General features: G+C 37.0%; 1 protein-coding gene across 2 annotated transcripts in view; it reads right to left on the bottom strand.

Moving 5' to 3' along the window:
* Window positions 1-20,252, bottom strand: part of PRKG1 (protein kinase cGMP-dependent 1) — a 1,186,243-nt gene that overhangs the window by 38,111 nt on the left and 1,127,880 nt on the right. For both annotated transcript variants that reach the window (XM_065894586.1, XM_065894585.1), the window contains exon 10: window positions 5,664-5,760. In XM_065894586.1, the coding sequence (XP_065750658.1) occupies window positions 5,664-5,760 (97 nt within the window). The remainder of the gene's footprint in view (window positions 1-5,663; window positions 5,761-20,252) is intronic.

Here is a 20,252-nt window from a genome sequence, read left to right as displayed (position 1 = left end):
GATGACATATTTAATAATAATCCAAGTAGGGTATTTCTAGAGAAAAGGCTATGTTAAAATGAGGCAATTTTGAGTTTTCAACCAGCACAGAGTGCTTATTCACCTTGGCTACAGAGGACACAAGGCCTTAGGATGGGAGGGTTTCCCAGGCATCCCCTGCAGCATAAATCACAGTGGGCACAAAGGGCAGTGCTGTCCAGCGATCCCACAGCTATTCTATTTCACTGTCATGTGGCTTGGCAGTAAGAAGCTCTTGAAGGGTTTTCGTCTCATGTGGGGTTTCCCTTTGGCTTAGGCTTTCCCCTTACATAATGACGAAACAAAACTCTGTGACTGAGCAATAGGTTTATCGCCTAATTTCTTGCTTAATCATCTCTTAGTCCCTATTTCTTTTGTTGCTTTACATAGCCTTCCACGTCACTTGCATGTGACACACAGTGACCAAGCAGCTGGCAAAAATGCCATGAGAGTGGTATGGATGCCCATATGTACAGCACACAGACCCTGCTACACAAATGTGATTGTGAGTGTGGCAGAATTCTTACAACTTGCTACCACATTGCCCCCTCCTGGGCAATCCGATCATGGGATTGTGGCACAGGAGAAAAGACCTTTGTCCTCCATTTGGCAAGAGCCAGACCCTTATTATGCCCAATCAGGATGCCATGGTTTAAGAAGATTGTGGAGAAACTGGATATGATTTAGCAGTTTGCACCAGAAACGATTTCCTGTTGAGAGGTTAAGAGGTGGGGCTTTACGATTTAGAAGAGAAATGGATGAATAAGAGCAGACTACTTCAGGTACACAAAGGTTTAGTGTGAGGAAGACTGAAAATTGTTTCCCATCTCTACTCATGACAGATCAGAAAGTAAGGAGCTTTAGTGGTTTGGGGGAATTTAATAGAAGCTATCACTGAAGGTCATTTGAACACCTTAGCCTCACTCATGTATTGGAGAAATGCTTGTTTTCTCAGCACTTGGCCTAACAATGGGAGAAAAAAGAGTAAAATATTTCATTCCCTTCCTTTTCTATGGGTAGAGCTGAAAATGATAGTTATCATTAGAATATTTTAATAATAATAACAACACTGCCAACACTTACTGACCTATGATACGTGAGGCACTATTTTGGGACTTTAACTCATTTAATCTTTGCAATGCCTGAGGCACACAGCCTATTATTATCCTCCTTTTAGAGATGAGGAAACTGAGGCTCAAGAGGTTTAAGTAAATGACTAATCACACACAGCTGGTAAGACCTCAATCCAGACAGTCTGATTCCAGAGCTCTAGCTTTTAGCTACCACGTGATACTGTCTGATCTTTATTTTTTCCTCCACAGATATTTTAACACTCAACTAGGAGCCACAAAAGAGAAGACAGAAAAAAGAGTCTCTGAAGGTTCGACAGAAGAAGAGGTGAATAGCAGATAATCATGGCATCTATTCCGTATTTATGTCTAAGACAGGTTCTTGAATTCTAGAAGACTTTTTTAAAAAAACAAACGTGTACCTATTATAATAAAGTGACACTTGTCTGATTTGATAATGGTGGCTGTTAGTGGTGGTAATAAGAATCTAAATATCTTTAGTAGTCAGAATGATAAAAAAAAAAAGAAAAAGTCTAGTTTAAAAATCAGTAGTTCTGGGCAAAAACAACAGCTCTTTCAGTGACCGTGGGATCTTAGGTCACTTATACACATTATTCATGACTTAGCTCCTGTGAAATGTGGCTTATGTCTCCTATGATAGCTCTAAAGGCAAAATTATATACTGGATATGAGAGCCATTTAAAGATTGTAAAGCTGGGTTCAAATGAAAAGCTCGATGATTTTAGTAAGAAAGTCATACTAATTTATTAATAAACATTATTAATATCAGTTTATTAACAAACTATCCTGCAGTAGTTTCATTTTACGAGAGCAGACCATAATGCTTGAGGTTATTTATGGCAACGCCTTGATGTCGATCCCTCTGTCTTAGAAATGCTGCCTCCTCTAAGAAATCTTGCCCCTCCACGCACTGAGCACGTGCTTCTCATACTCTGATTATGGGTTTACTTATTAGTTTGCATGACTGTCCCTCCTAGTGAACTGTGAGTCCCTAGAGGCAGTGGCTATTTTCTGTTAAACTGTGTATATCCCAGCAGAGAGCTCACTACATAAATACATAATATATTGTGTAGAAAGAATATAATCCAAGAAGACAGAGATTATGTTTTCCATATCATTCTTCCTATATTTTATCCAAGTATGGTGCTCTGGTATAAGAGGCATTGAATTGCTGAATAAATAGATTACATATTTATTATTTAAAGCAACCGCTACATAGCATTGCTAGATTAAAAAGTTTGACTTGTACCAATCTACTCTGAAAAGCAAGCACCTCTCTGACAAGGGCAAAGGAGAGTAAATTCGGAATGTGACCATAAAGCAATGGGACTAATTTTCACTTGTGATTTGTAAAATCCATCTCCTTATTTTACAGTCACGTCTTGTAAATTAAGAGAATTACCTAGATGTCTTATAGCTTTAACAAGTAAATCATATATTTTAAAAAAGCTGAGTTCTTTAGCTGAAGGTGCTATTATAAACGGAATGTGGTCTTCTGGAAAATATTCTGTAAACAGGTAGCACTGAATAAGTTAGAAAGTGGTTCTTCAAAAATAAAAATACGTGCAGAAAATACAGTATATACCAGATCACAGAAAGAAAAGCAGTATAAATGACTTCCCGAAGGTAATGGGTGTGAACAAGACATGTCTGATATTAAACTAGTTGAAATCACTTATGCTAAAAGTATTTATGAAATAGACTGAATAACTTAAGAACAGAACTCCCATTCCTATGAGACCTTCACTTCAAGCTTCTGGTCTCATCATTGAACAAATATTTAAGTTTCTATTATGTTCTCATCTCTAAAAGTTGGCAAAACATTATTTTAGCAGTTCTTCTGCCTGAAAAATACCCCTGCATCTAAATTCATCTAAATTGACATAAATGATAAAAATTAAGAAATGCTAAGAAGTGTTTGAATGGTATTACATTAAGCAAATAACATGATCTGTATATCAAATGATAATAAAACTGCACTTCTAACTTAGTTCTAACAGGAAATGGGGTTCACAGATTCAAATTTCTTAATTCTTCATACCCAATTCAGTAGTTTATCATCTTATAATCAACACCTGGGAAAATTTTAAGAAATAGAATTATAAAATTAAAGTGTAACTGTGGTAATTTTTATAATGTCATTTACCTGATCAACATTACAGTTAGTAAGTGGCAAGAACTGGGAGCAATGGATTCTGGGGTAATAACAGTGATCACTTAAATGGGTAGTCCACCTCGAACAGTGAAGACAATTTGGGTATTAGGATAATCTCCTAGTGTGTTTGGGAAGTGCAAGATCACGCAAGATGATGTCACTTCAGAGGTTAAAGACATGCACCTCTACCCATGATGTACTAGTTATACTTTATAACCCATCATGGGTTTATCATTCAGGAATACATCTAAAGTTTTTCAAACCAGGCTACAGCTCCAACCTAAGTTAATCCTTGGGGTTACGATTTCCATTAGTCTAAAAACATTTGTGTAGACGTGTAAAATATCACATCCATGAGAAGAAAATTGCTGAACTGCCTTTGATTATCACTCCTGGGATGAAGATTATATATAAGTATGTATGTACTGAAGCACACACATGCCTACAAACACTTACATATTTTGTCTTTTTAAACTGCATTACCTTTAATATGCCCACTTTGAACCTTCCTTAATTTGGTGGTTGTTTGTGCCTCCTCACATTTTTGAGGGAATTTTCTAGAAGTTTTCCACTATCAGCTTGGCATTTGATTATGCATCTTGAAGTGGTTTCAGTGTCTTTAAGTGATTTCCAGTATTTCAAAAATCCTAAGTAAATTCCTATATTTCATAAAATATCTCACTGGTAACTTAAAGGTTCCCAATTTGAAGCTATCAGACCTCTTTAGGAGACCACAAAGTTATAATGTTGATTTTTTTTGTCAACTAAAACAGCAATTTTATTGTCCACAGTCCTTAAAAAATAATTTTAAGAAACTGTAACGGCCATAAAATTAATCTCTAGGGAATTCTGTCCTTTATACTGCTTCATAGAGAGAGGGGTTTAGACACATACAACTATGTAAATAAACACAGCAGACAATAAATCCTTCATGGCTACGAGCGCTACACTCTGTGCTGTTTCTAATGTCCCAACACTCCCCGTGCAAAGCTGTTCATGTATAACAGTCATTAAATCTTCATTAACTATGTGAAGTTCTATTTCATCACAAAATTAATGTTCTTGAAAAATAAATCTAAGACTGCATTAATTGGCAGGATTCAGAAAAGAGGTTTTTCTAAGCCCTTACTTGATTTTTACTCCTGTAATTGAAAACATTCAATACTTAGATGCCCAGAGGCACACTATGAAGTCAGGAATCAAGTCAGCAGCAGCATTACTATAGTATCTCCAGCCAGCGTTAAGGGAAGCATCACACAAATTCAGTGAAACACTTTACGGTTCTAAACCTTTCTTGTCTAATATTTAAGTAAATAACATCATTCTGCCCATCAAAGTCAGAAATCCCAACTACAGCACAAATGGACAAATACAAAAATAGTGCTAGGTCAATCTACTTTTATGGAAGGGGATTTCTCCTACTGCCTGATGGCAACAGTAACTATTTACTGAACTGTACACAGTCTCAGGGAGTTCCTAACGTACTGTACTGGTGTCTGATATCAGGGACTCCTCCATGTTCAGGAGAGGTGGACATTAATCTACATTCTCAAATATGGTTTTTATCCACACAATGTGGAATGCAGCAACTCAGTCACAAGAGTACATTTTTTTCTAATTTTTGTTGTAATATGTCAGTTTTTAAATTTATATTTTAAACAAAGGCACAATAGAACATGCTTTCATTTGGTTTACACCATATTGATGCCATGTGTTTAATGTACGAACTTGTGCCAAAATGTCTTCTTCATCTTCACTTAGCTGTGTGTGTATACACATAAATAAACATGTGTGTGAAATATATTATATAAAATATTCATACCATATTTTCTAATACAGTTATATGTATGTGTGTATAGATATATACTATAATCTAAATAGGTGCTTATAACTACAGAATAACTACAACACCATTTACTTAATTTTTAAAGCAGTCGTGAGAATAATTATATGTTATATACATAGATATATAATACATGTAAATATACCTCATCTCTCTTTATATATATTTAAATTTATATTTCAGTTATTGTGATTATAGATAGAGTGCATAATTAAGTTAGTGAGCACTGCTCAGAACTAAGGAAGTAAACAAAGATCACAGAAAATCAGCGGGTATTAAGTGCTTTATGACTCCTCATTAAGTAAGTGTGTTTACCTTTCATTTAATATGCAGAGGTTTTCTAAAAAGTAAGTTGGTGTTTATTTTATTTTTCATTTACTGATTACATAACATATTTCACTTTGTTGCAAACTCTGTTGTGCTGAAATGAGAGTATTTGGTACCAATTTAGGAACAATAATGATGAGAGAGAGAAGAAAAGAGAAATCTTAATCTAGGAGAAAAAATTAAGAAGGAAGACAGGACTCTCAAAAGCATTTAAAGAGCAATCACCTACCAGTTCTACTCGTCCGAAACCTCCAACTCCAAGGGTGTCGATGATGTTGAAATCAGACAGCTTCAGGTTGGCGAAGAAAGCAGCTTCAGCTTCATATCTGGAGTTTTTGATGCGAAAAAATGGAAATTTCTTAGAGGTGGAAACACGAGTACCACGTACAACTGTACTGGAATGACATGACTGTGAAACAGGGTTTACCTGCTTAAACGCCATCTTGCTTTTAGAGTCTGCGTTTTCTCACACTCATAATTTTTTGGTCCCAGTTGTGCAGAATAACATAGACTTGCACTTGTATTTCAGAGTAGAAAAATACAAAGTACCCACTGCATGTCAGTCACGTGACTGATAAATCCAGTTATCAAATCAAAGTTACATCTCGGTGTTTTTCTATGCGTCTTCTTGTGAGCACAGATTGTTCTTTTTTGGTTTTGTTTTGGATTTTTTGGTTTTGCTTGGTTTTGTGTTTGCTGTTGATTTTGGATGGCAGTTTCTCATTAGTTTCCCTTATCCACAGGCTGGCAGTGGCTCCTATTAATGTTTATTAAAAGCGGCAAGATCACTGAGGTCTCTGGAGTGAAATCACGGCCAGGTTTTATGAAAACAGATCCGAAAAGCTGAGGACTGATGTGAAAATGTCTGAAATGGATGATTTCGGAAGCATAATCACATTCCTAAAAAGTGTCTTCCCTTCATTTGTGTTTACCCACTGACTCTCAGCTAGTAATTCCAGTGTCTTTATGCTTGCCAGTTTCTTAGATGAGTGGGGTGAAGGAGCACAGACTAGCCTCCAAAAGTTTAACTCTAGGCACATGCAAATTGGACACATGCAAGTGGCCAAAATAAGCTTCCCCTGATGAGACAAGTGAATATGAGCTGCTTAAAATATCTCCTTATTAAAGCCCCTACTATTTTTAGAAAGGGCAGTAAGGCATACAGATGATGACCCTCCCACTCACTAAAGTCAGGTCAGGGAGTAATTCAGCTGTCTCAGAAATAAAGTATTTGAAGAGCTATGTGTAACCCATGACCTTCAGCCAGGCGGTACCTGATTCAGTAGTATGCTATAGATAGACATGATGAACATGCTTGAAATAGTGACACAGTGTGTTTATGTCAGCTTTTGGATAGAATCATTCACAGGCATGTTTGGCCTTAAGCTGGGTAACATTTTAGCTATTTCATTATAATCAAACACAAATTCAGACTCTCCACTTGGGAAAAATGTAAAACAGTTATCTAGGTGAGCTTTCAACACTCTCCAGTTTACAATGACAATTCTGGTTTTTAACCCATCAATTCTTGAAAGACTCACAAGATGGTAAACAGTGTTTCTCGTTATTAGCTGATGATGGGAAATCAACTCTCTCTAGTTAACCTCTATAAAACAAGACTGCTAGGCATTCTGAATGGTATCTATAGATTTCTCTCATTAACTACACAATCAAGAGATCAACATAGCACTTCAGGAGATGGTTTACTAGAATGGAACATAAGCAACAAATGTGCATTTCTAGAATTCCAACTGGCTCACAGCTTTTGGAAAATTAAAACTCCATCCCATTTAAAGGGTCAGTGACAGAGTTCACTCCAACAGGTGTTTAAAAAGGACACCTGCTGGGATCAGACCCCCCCCCCCACCCCCGCTCCACCATGATAATATGTAGGTGTTCAAGAATTTCCGGCAGTCAAATTCTTAATGAGATTGTTTTTAAATAATATCTTATGTGCTTGCTGGATTTAGAAATCTCAGATTGAAGAGGGTAAACTCTTTCAGACTACTCTGACACCACTTTATATATTTAAAGTATGGTGTTACTACTTATAGCTCTTGAAGACGCACCTCCCCCCCAAATCCTTATATTTGGGTTCTGTAAAATTAGTCTGGAAATGTCTAAACAAGTCATCTTCAGCCATTTGTTGCACATCAGAACTTCCTGAGCATCTTTTAGAAACCACTTAATCTGCGTCCCACCATAGATCAAGTTGATCAGCAATCTCTGGAAGCAGTATCACATATCTATACACTTTTACAGCTCCTTGGGTGATTCTGATGTACAGCTAAGGGTTGAGAACCATAGTTCTAACCCCTCTGAAAGCCTCAGGAGGTTCCAGAGCCATAGAAGAATTTTGGGTTGGATTAAAATGATCCAAGGAAATCAGTAGCTGTCCAATGAGTCTGGAGTGTGATGCATTCATGGCAAAAGTATTGGGGACTCATAACTTGGCCTTGACTCCTGCCCCTGTTGTCCTAGACCCATAGGAATGAACAATAGCTCTGTAATGGCTAACACAGCTTTAAAAAAAAAAAAAAATAAGCAACATTGACAATAAAACAGACAGATGCAGAATGCAAAACTTTGCTAATTACTTTGCTATTATTTCTAGGTGAATTTTTAAAATACTTCCTAGTTGGGGGATTTTTATGGAGTGGTTGGTGAGATGCCTGGCTCACGGGCCCAGCTGCTCCGTGGCATGTGGGATCTTCCCGGACCGGGGCACGAACCCGTGTCCCCTGCATCGGCAGGCGGACACTCAACCACTGCGCCACCAGGGGAGCCCCAACCAAGGAAATGTTGTTGCTTAGAACGTCATGTCTTTTTTTTTCCTCATTGAGATTACTCTTTAGGGAGTCGCTTCATCACAGAGACTCTGTACACTTTTCCTTTTTGAATAAATAGCTTTGTTTTTTAACATGGAAATCATCACCTGAAGAGACCTTTGTAAAAAAGCCAAACTATAGATGATTTAGCTTCTGGAGGTATCTCACTCCTCTAGCTCGTAACTTGGAGGGACGTTTTCATTCTTTCTTTTTACGCAGGAATTATTTGAAAATAATTTGAATCTATCCGTTATGTTCTACATTCTTTAGAGTTGATAATTTTGAGTGGGGAAGGAGACAAAATAAATTGGTTAAGTAAATGGCTCTTGTCCTATAAAACTTCTCTTGCCTGAAGGAGGTAACCATGGAACACAAGTACCTAGCTTACTTACTACTGTGGGGTACCAGGTCCAAAGAATTAGGCCCAGATTTATGCAACTCTAAAATCCATCTGTGCAAAAGTGTTTATGAGAGGGACAGTTCCCAAGTGCTAAGGGAAATATATATCAGTAACGCATTCAATTCCTGATGTTTGGTTGCTTAAAATCTAGCAAGTGGTATGAAATGTATTTTCTAATGTTCCTACCTTAGTTTGAGATACAGATTTTTTAAGAGAATACTGTTATTTACAGTTGACCCTTGAACAATGCAAGGGTTGGGGCGCTGACCCTCCTACGGTCAAAAATTCATGTATAATTTATAGTGGGTCCTCCATATCCACAATTTTTCTGTATCCATAGTTCCATATCTGCCCATTCAACCAACTGGATCATGTAGTATTTACTACTGAAAAAAATCTGCAGATGAGTGGATCTGCACAGTTCAAACCTATGTTGTTCAAGGGTCAACTGTATTCATTTTTTTTTTTTTTTTTTTTGGTATAGGGTGAAAGCTGTGGATTCTCTTTCCAGAAAAGTGCAGATACTGACATACTCTGTATAACTTCAAGGAGCTTATAAACCCTCAAAATAGGTTAACAACATGCAAATAACTATATAACCAGAGAATAAGTGTGTTGGGTGAAGTAGAGAGATAATATATCATTTCTCAAACATACCTGACCATAAGATTCACCTGGGGCTTTGGTGATTAGAATCCAGTCACTAATTTGTACAGGGTACTCTTTAAATAGTGAAATATGGAACTTTCAAGAACTACTAGAAAGAAACAAAGTTGCCTACATTTTCACCTTCTCTTTTCATTTCTGCTTATACACCAAAGGAGGTTCTAAAAGCAATGAAAATGTAAAGTTGCAGGTGTAATGATGATGAGACCAAGACATACATGCAAAGTCTAGAAACAGACCAAGACATACATGCAAAGTCTAGAAACAGAAAAATAATACTGGAATAATCTTAACCTCTCTTTATCTAAAACTACATATCTATCCAGTATTATATTCACTTCCTTTCAGAAATAGATAATAACCATTAGTTTTTATTTTTCCATCTCTTCCAATATCACCAGCTTCCACAAAACTAAAGAGTAAGACTCAGATGTCCTTTATTATTCACCATAATTGTTTCTTTTTTTGTTGTTGCCAGATATCCATGAATCAATTCTGTCATCATTTCAAAATAACACAATTGGGTTCTATCCCTTACGACTGACCACTATTATTAAGAAGCAAACATCTCTCCTTAATACTGAAAACCAAATATGACCCAGTACAAAAATGTCTGAAATGTAAAATTTTATCTTCACCTTGATATTACAATAGCAGAAATGGCTCAGCATTATTCTACAAAGCAAACAATAGTATGTGCAGTGTTAAAGTAAGGTCCAAGAATCCAAATGGACATTCCAGATGGGATACAAAAGCCAGTAATTAAAAGCCAATGAAACAAAAGGCTAATGTGCCCTATTTACTTTAGCAAAATCTATAATCCAAATCAGTTTCAGAAGTCTACTCTAAGGGTCTCCAAGGAAAATCAAACAAAGTCTTAGCATCTTTTAACCTACATGCAGATCAGTCACCACTGCTTGGCCTGTGCTCATCTGCTCTTGGGTATCTTTTTATTTCCTGTTGAATTTAGTTTTATCAGTTCTTGGGGAAATCTATAAAATGTTTCAGTAAACACACATGAACTCTCATCTATGACTAAGATTTTTATTCTGTAACTTTTAATAGGTAAGATGCGATTCAATCAGACAATGTCTACTCTGGACTTAAAAATAATGCAAGAGCGCATCCTAGAATACAAACAGAAGCTCAGGACGCGTGGTCTCGGCTCTGTCAGTGACTTTGTATTTCCAAGTCCTGAATTCAACATGTAGGCCTTTGTAAAGGTATCAACATACACTTAAGTAAATAAGTATGAGTTGTATACATAAAATCAGAGCCCTAGCTTACTTAAATGTTCAGATAAACTCCTAGAAATCCTTCCACTTTTTATGTGATCAAAGAACCTTGATATCTATAAATAAATATTTACAGAAATAGTTAAAGGAGGTGAGAACTTTTTGACAGTCGACCTTAAGCACAAAATATGTATACCTGGTCTATGATGCATGCAAGCTCTAATGCTAGCCATCTACTGAATAAACACTTAACTTGGTACACAGGATTTTACGTAATAACAGTTCTTGATTTAATAAAACTTGGTGCATTAAGTAATTTGTAGGTCTTGAAGAGTAAATACAAATTCAGCCAGACAAGTAACTATATATAGAGAAAGCAGAATTGAAAACTGGACCAATAATACTTATTTGCATATTTAACACAGATGTGATTTGGGCTTAAACTACTGGGACTATCACCTCATTGTGCTACATTAACTTTGTGTATGTGAAAATAGTTACTACATGTCCTATTCCCCTGATTCTAAAATGTTTGGGATTAAATAAGTTTAGTCACTAAAATAAAAATGGATAGTCTTTATTAAATCTATAATCAAGTCACCAGTCATCTCTTATTAATTTAACTGCTTTATTAAAAAGTCTCATTGTTAAACTAAACTTTAAAAGCAGAATCTTCTGACTTCATTGGAAAACTGTGAACCATTTTATTTATTTATTTATTTTTTTGGCAGTACGCAGGCCTCTCACTGCCGTGGCCTCTCCCATCGCGGAGCACAGGCTCCGGACGCGCAGGCCCAGCGGCCATGGCTCACGGGCCCAGCAGCTCCGCAGCATGTGGGATCCTCCCGGGCCGGGGCACGAACCCGTGTCCCCTGCATCGGCAGGCAGACTCCCAACCACTGCGCCACCAGGGAAGCCCTGAACCATTTTATTGTTCAAGATTTGTATAGGGAGTTATTTCCTGTTGAAATAATGTTTTTCAAATAACACTTTACAAAAGTCTCTATTACTATAAGCGTTTTTCAAAAGAAAACAAAACAAACAAAACCTGTAAACATAAGAAACCCTATTTCTAAAATTCTAAACAAAAAGGGACAATTTCTAACTTATTTGGCCATAAAGCATACAGGTATAGTCATTAGTCTTTTAACGGTAGTGGTAAAAACTTGAAGAAATAAAAAGCTTGAAAGTAACTTAATGAATATAAAGTATTTCATTATGTCAATTTTCCCCAGAAAATGTAATCTCTTCTTCAGGGAATTTGAGATAGCATTAGTTTGCTTTCTGTATTTCCAAAATTGTGGTTTTCAGAAATACAGTCTTTTTTTTTAAGTACTTTAGCCATGAAGTAGTTCTACTTATTTTTCAAATACATTCCCTTGAGAAGATAAAGCCAACAGGAATACACAGGAAAATTGCATTGCTCATATCTGATGCATAATAAGAATAATAGTGATGCAAATACTTTGCATTTAGGAAGTACCTTTCTTTTCTTCCAAGGACTCTAAAATTTATTTCATTTAATTGATCCTCCCCGATTCTCTGTGAAGATGGGATAAGAAATATTTTTACTTCTGTTTTGCAACTGGTTAGACCAGTTGCTGATAAGTGATTGATTTCAGTAATGAAACACCAGAATTAGAACTAGAAACCTTGGGCATGTTTCACATTGTAGCATATTTACACTTATTCCCAGAAATTCAATTTCCTTTAAACAAGATAGTAGAGAATCAGACAACTTTAAAGATGCTTTATCTCAAAGTATTAAGATATTTACATGGTTCAAAATCTGGATCAACACCCTTGGGAGCTCATCTAATCCAACCTTCACATTTTTAAACATGAACAAACTGGGCTTCCCTGGTGGCGCAGTGGTTGAGAGTCCGCCTGCCGATGCAGGGGACATGGGTTCGTGCCCTGGTCCGGGAAGATCCCACATGCCGTGGAGCGGCTGGGCCCATGAGCCATGGCCGCTGAGCCTGTGCGTCCGGAGCCTCTGCTCCGCAACGGGAGAGGCCACAGCAGTGAGAGGCCCGCGTACCGCAAAAGGAAAAAAAAAGAACAAACTAAGTCCAGAGATGGTAAGTGACTTAGCCAAAGTCACAAAGACTAAGGCATGAGGGACTGACATTTTGACTTGTGGTCTGTAATATTTTTTACTATCTGATTCTATCTTCACAGTTTTTACAATATTCTGATATTTGAAAAACAAAGGCAAACATTCAAGTTATAAAATATTTGAATAATATGTTATTTTATTACACATTTATGTCAAGAATGTGACTCCTATAGCTAAGCACTGATGTCTTCTTGTCTATGATGTGGCCTGTGGGTGTGTGTACTCCAGATAGTTAAAAGGACTCAAAATGAAAATACACTGATGCTCAATAGATAATTTTTTAAAAATCTGAACATCAGAGCAGCATTTGTAAAAGATGAGTGAGGATAAGCTCCCAATGTTAGCTTGAAATGTATTGACCAACATGCAGTTTTATTTATTCAGTTTTAAAATAGATTCCATATAGTAGTTTGAAATGAACTTTTCTTTTTCTGAAATTATGGCCTAAGTAAAGATATATTGCCATGAAAAAAATTGGCAAAAAGGAATTAAAATTTTTTTCGCTTTTGGTGTTTGTTACTTACCTTAACAGAGTCACTGGCCCAAAATAGAAAGTTATTAAGTTATTCAGTGATTATTATTTTTGCTTCAGAGAATACAGATACTTGCACGTATGTATTCAACCAAAAAAAGCATGCAGTCCCCAACTTTATTTATGCCAGAAGAGATATTTCCTTCATATAAATGGATAGCCATCAGGGGCTAGTGGTCTGAGAAAGTTTTCTCTCATTTCAGTACAATTTAATTTCCTCCTTCTCCCTTTCCCAAACCTCAGAGTGTCATCCTGAGTTTGTTTGTTTGTACAATTAATTTTTAATATCATAAATGAAAGACAAACCCTACATTTCATTTCAATTATTTTTACATAGAAAATATTCCAAGAATATTGTAAATATATTACAAGAATATGCTGTAAATATATCAGCACATATTGCTAAAAGGTAAGGATTCCCTTTTAAACATAGCCACAATATTATCACATCTAAGAAAACATTAGAAATAACCCGTTAATATTATCAGATATCAAGTCCACGTTCAAATTTTTCATGCTGAGCCTTTTGCTTATGATTGTGGACGAGGGTGGTCCAGACTGGCACAGCACAACTTCCAAAGGCCAGGAAGTTGAAGTTTAAGGGGAAAGAAGGTAGGTAAAAATAACTCTCTCTACCTTCACTGTTGCAACAACTCTGCCTGTGGGAAGAATCCCTCATCCTCATTTTGTTGCCTCATGCCACTCCATGGTAAATATCCATTACAGCAGAACTCTCATTCAATTTCCATGAGGACAATGTTTGCCATCGACTACATTTCTAAAGAACGGATGGGTAAAGAAAGCCCAAGTTTTCTCCTCAAATATAAAAATCTCTTTTCTAACCCCAAACTAAGAGCTCTTTGCCTTTTCTTATAGGTCATTTTTTTATATGAGGGTTAAAATATTGAAAGAAATTTTAAGCTTAATTAAACCTCATAATTAGTTATGATCTTTATCAAGGGATCAGTCAGAAGACTGAACTAGGAACAGAAGGATTAGGAAAGACTTAAATGAATACTAGGGGGTCAGCTTTTACTTCTGGACTCAGGACCTTTGCTATGTACCCCGCTTTTCATGGCTCCCCTTTATTTCTGAAGGATTCTACACGAACTTCAGAGACAAGAGGCTTTGGGATGTGGTCATGGTCACAGTGAGCCAAAGGAAGAAAAGGGAGTAAAATGCAGTGCGTGGCAAGAAGAAAATGAGACTATAAGCCACTCTCCCAGGCCTCTGGGAATACAGGAAAAGACGTGATCAGGATTTGGCCCAGGGTCTGCCTGAGCAACAGATTCCCCTTTCTGTAAAATGAAGGGTTTGCACTAGACGGGCCTATGAAGCTCACCGGCAGCTTGACCATTCTGGGATTCCAAGTGTCCTAAGAAATACACACTTGACAGAAGGCCCTGGTACCCGCAGCTTCTCTTTTGCCTCTTTTGTGCTCCAATCCTGTCCTCCGATCCGTGACTCCTGAAGCACTTATTTCAGGAAATACTACAGAGGTTTTCATTTAAGGGGGTCTTGCTCTCAGCAACTGGTAAGCAGGAGACCCCTGACCCAGGAGCTGGGAAACATATGACTTGATGTTCAAAATAGAACTGTTAATGCATTTCACCATAGACTCTAATACACCAGAGGTGCCCTCTCACCCAGGATTCATATCAGAATTAACTAGGTTGAGTGAAAAACAGACCTTAATAAAACCTCAGGATTTTGGACCGGGCATCAGTATTTTAAAATAAGATTAATAGATATAAGTCTATACAGCTCTTAATACCAAGGCTAATGATCATATGTAAGTTTTGATGAGCTATTAGAATTAATTTGATATGTATGTGACAGACATCTATTACAAAGTATACAAGTATCACAGAGAAATATATCCCAAGTTCCAAACAATTATTCTCAAATGGTCTTTGAGAATACCATCCATTCTTAAAATGGGGGAAGCCTGTATGTCCTTTTCTTAGTAGACAAAATATTAAGTGGAAAGGAAGAAAATTAAGCAAAAATTTTGCCATGTCACTTATACATACTACCAAATGTAAAATAGATAGATAGTGGGAAGCAGCCGCATAGCACAGGGAGATCAGCTCGGTGCTTTGCGACCACCTAGAGGGGTGGGATAGGGAGGGTGGGAGGGAGATGCAAGAGGGAGGAGATATGGGGATATATGTATATGTATAGCTGATTCACTCTGTCTTACACCGGAAACTAACACACCATTGTAAAGCAATTATACTCCAATAAAGATGTTAAAAAATTTTTTTCCACCATGTCAAGTTGTTCAGTAACAGTGATGGTGCATTTATCAAATGAATGAAGTCTCAGCAAATACTACCTATTTGTTATCAAGTCATTGCCATTTGGATGCAAAGCCCAGCATTGTTCTATGTTGACATTTGTATATATCTATTTGAATAGCACTAAATTATTTTCTTCTTTTTTTATAATTAATAAATAATAGAAAGAGTGAAATGAAGGAGATTGGGCAGGGCATTCAGACCTATTATGGCTATTCTTTATACCACTTAACAGCCAGAGAATATTTTTTTCATATTTGACTTTCTTTTCCTCACAGATTTTCCAGGGATGGAGTTGACATCTTGGCTACACCCTATATTCAATTCTCTTTTTATGACCTCCTTTTGCTCACCCACGTTATTAAATTTTCTCTCAGGAGTTAGCAACTAACCAAATTCACAAGGCCTTGGAGGATTAACCTGGTTTTGCAAGGTCTTTTGACAATAGAACAGGCTATACTTGTGATGAGAGCATCACCTTGACTTGCTTCTCTCTACCAGGTTTAAGGATCTGGATGTTGGATGTTCATTTTTCATGTTCAGAGAACAGACAGTATCTGATTGGATTCTCAGTCTGATTTGCCCTCTTGTAAGTTTGCCGACGTAACGGAACAGCAGATAGAGGACAGAAAACCTTACTGCTTCCCCTTCAGAACAGGAAATTGATGAACTGAACTTAGAAATCTGTACTGTATCTCAGCACCTGTGAGCAGGTGTCCAGTGAAGTGAGCTAGAAGGAAATCAGGGAATTCAGAGGGTGGGACTGCAGAGAAGGGTGGTCTCTCCTTCCAAGCGGGAAGCTGAAGGAGTCCCAGAGTTTCATCATTTCTGTAGAACTTGTGGTATTTGGCCAGGTGTAAGAAAAATAGATGGAACATAAACCTCAGTGAATATATACAATATATAAAATATGAGGTAAACAATTACAAATTGAGGAAATGTATTTTTAGCAGTGGTTACTCTATTTTTACTGAACTGCAAAGGAAATTTCAGTAATAATGAAATATATTACAGTGCTATTTGCATAAAGATTTCACTTAAGAAAAGTAGTAGAAAATCAGGACTTCCCTGGTGGTCCAGTGGTAAAGAATCCACCTTACAATGCAGGGGATGCGGGTTCGATCCCTGGTCAGGGAACTAAGATCCCACCTGACTTGGGGCCACTAAGCCTGTGCGCCACAACTAGAGAGCTTGCGCGCCTCAACTAGAGAGCCCACGTGCTGCAAACTACAGAGCCCACGCACCCTGGAGCCTGCACGTCACAACTAGAGAAGAGAAAACCCACAGGCCACAACTAGAGAGAAGCCAGCGTGCCGCAATGAAAGATCCCGCATGCCTCAATGAAGATCCCGGTGCTGCAACTAAGACCCGATGCAGCCAAAAATAAATAAAATAAATAAATAAATCGTTTTTAAAAAAGTAATAGAAAATAGGTGATGGATAGATAGATAGATAGTCGGTCTGTGGAGTTTTGTCTTTTAAAAAGCTGATACATTGACATTCTGGTGTCAACACATCCACTGCTATGTTGACAATTGTTTCAGAAACAAGATTCGTACAGGCTTTTCTTCTTAAATTCTGGAGAATCAAGTCACCAACATGGGCCACAAGATGACCTTGACGCAAGTGAGTTATTCAGCTTGCACAAAGTTAACTTAAAATTTCTAAATTGTGTTCCAGCCTATGTATGAAGCTGAAATAAGGCTCAAATCTATGTTTAATGTAAGAAACAAGATTTGAAATAGTTTCAATAAACATGATTATTAATTTCTAGAGTGTTACTTGCTAACTGGAAAACAGATGTAAAAAAAAGCAATAAGAATTACTGTAGTTTTCGGTTTCAGGCTGCTAACATTACAGTTGCAGGTCTTGTCATGTTTGTCTAGAAAATATTTATATGTAGGGGGTAGAATTATGTTACTATCTGTATTCTTAAATATGGCAGTTTAGACTATTGCCAGACAACTTGTTCAAAGAGAAGACCTTTCTTCGGTGACATAACAAATGAGATTTGATATCCAACATATCAGTGGATCAAGAATCTACTGACAGGCAAAAGGCTCTTCAACCATTAGTTTAAGTTTTAGGGAAAGTTAGCTAAGCTGGATACTTTCTAAATCCTGGATCTTTGAAACATACTGAAAAGTATGACTACTTGTTTAACAGTAAGACCCCAGTTATCTAGCACCATCAAGAAATGATTATCAAAGCTTCTCCCTCCTAATTACCAAGTATATTTCTCTCACCTTTTTAAAAAATAATTTGGGGATCAATATTTCTAGATTGGATTACTTTCTTTCAAACCATTTAAAGCGTAATTTATTGAATATAGTAGAACACTCAGAAGATAACCCCAGACCATCATTTTAAATAAAGCGTTAGTGTGCTGTTACCTTTAAGATAACTTTAATAAAATTCTATAGTATAATATTTGTTATTAGTTGCTAAGTTTTTTTTTTTTTTTAGTTGCTAAGTTTTTAAGTGTTATCTTTTGATAGAGTCAGGAAGCCTGTCTTACCTCCCATTTCTGACCCAGACACACTTATTTTCTGCAAGCTATAAAGCCAGATAGCCAAGTTTGTTATGACTGCAACTATAATATATTTATGCAATCAGTGAGTACCTAAGGAGGCAATAAAATAAAATGATTAAAATATATCTGGAGCCAGTCTACTTTGGACAAATCCCAGCTCCACTATTCAATGGCTATGAGAGTTTGAATAGCTACAAGATCCCCCTGTGCCTCAGCTGTCTTTAACAGTGTAATGGGCGTGCTAACCAAACCAACGCCATTGAGTTATGGTAAATAGTAAATGAGATCATGCATCTAAAACAGAACTATAAGCAATCAATAATGATAATAATAATAAAAAGATGGTCATTACCTTTCATGGAATTTTTACTGTGTGCCAGGTACTTTTTCTTGTTACCACTAATTGCCTGAGTTTTCTGTCCGTGGACTTTTGGCTGCTCTAAGTTGTCTTTTTTCCCCCACTGGGCTAGAATCTAGGTAGTAGATTAGCAAGCAAACTAGAGATAAATGGTATGTTACTATATAGAGATAAAAATTAATTTAGGAACATGCAAATATGCCGTAAAGTTGATACTTTATTTCTTTTCCTTATGTTCAATTTATTTATTCAAAATGATTTCATTGGTGGCTTATGATGCTCCCAGTAGACCTAGTTAACTCTTTCTACTGCTGCAGTATACTGCAATTTATGCTATATTTTCACCATGTAATTTCGGAACCATCTTTTATATAATCAGGTGCTATCAAATGATTAAACTAAAAACGATGGAACTATATGATGAATGAAACATGGGACCTCTACAGTCTATTCCAGACCCCCTATTAAAAGAAGGGTACATGAGGGTCTCCTTTTGAAATTTAAATTTAATATACCTTTCACAATTCTACTGGCTGTTACTCTTGAGGAATATGGAATTTATGAGCTGTCACATGGACAAAGCACAAAGTTCTCATGTTGCTTCAGCACAAGATCCTTACCTTCAACTATTCCCTGAGCTTGTGAGAGACAGACGATACATCACCATGCTCCTAGTCACAGTCGGGCAATAGATACAGAGTCAGACAATGACCATCATAATCCAGAGCCTGGAAATACCTGAAACAGAGTCTCCAGAGGCATTCACAGAAAGTCTGAGGGTCTGCGGGTGTCCTTTCTGAGGATGAATCGTTGCCAAAGTCAAAATTGCCAAGAAGCTGCTCAGTGACCTAACCCTGCAAACAGACCCCTCTCCCATTTTCCTGGGGCTTTATTCAGTATGTGTCACTTCTTTAAAGCCACTTTGAGGGCAGTTCATTGGGAAACAGGACTAAGAGTTGGCCAAGTTCTAGAGGCACAAAGGATCTCATTGGTTTTATTAACATGCAGGTGAAACTGCAGATGCCCCATTCCGGACCAGAGATTTGTAATTGTGCCTTTCAGGAGCAGATGGCTAAATTTCAGATCTTTTACTTTCTTGCCTTTGGCAAATAATCATAAATAGTCCTTTGATAAAGGCCTTACAGGATTTATAATGTCTTTACCCCACTAAATAATGTGTTTATTAGGGGAATATTACCAGAGGTGAGTTTTGAAGATAAAATAAATTGGAGAGAAAATTCCTTATCGTTTTACTGACAAATGACAACAGAAAAGGACACAAAAGACCTGTTTTCTTTTTTTAGGCTCCATCAAAGCATATATGCAACATTTCATCATGTCACATGAATTTATTGGCTATGCTATTAATATACAATACAATTAACATCACACGGGGATGTTTAATGGCAGTGGAAAAATACTCATTAAAAAGACAAATGTTTTTGAGATGAAATTGACATGATAAGGCTTTGGAATCCACTTATTGCAGTTGTTTCACTGCTATTCATTCTAGCAAATATTATCAAACGTCCATTTCCACCCAGGGATGCTGACCTGAAGAGCCTGGTCCATATCTGACAGGTTCTGACTAAGGTCCCTAGTCCTCTAGACATGGACACACAAGAGCAAACTAAGACATGGTCAAGCAGAGCATTTTCACTGTGCATATAATCCTGTTGTTATCATTCCATGTCTGTGTTGAGCACCTCCTTATGGCACTATGCCATGCCCTTTCTTAGAAGCTCACTTAGTAAAAGAGGAACAGATACTTGGCTCAGGTACACAGCCCAGTGGGAGACATGCAGAAGAGCATTAAGAACCACCATAGAAAAACCTGAAACACAGGC

Source organism: Phocoena phocoena, chromosome 16 (genome assembly GCF_963924675.1).
Source record: "Phocoena phocoena chromosome 16, mPhoPho1.1, whole genome shotgun sequence".
Taxonomy (NCBI): domain Eukaryota; kingdom Metazoa; phylum Chordata; class Mammalia; order Artiodactyla; family Phocoenidae; genus Phocoena; species Phocoena phocoena.
Note: the sequence above shows the minus strand (reverse complement) of the source record. Positions and strands in the feature narration are given on the sequence as shown.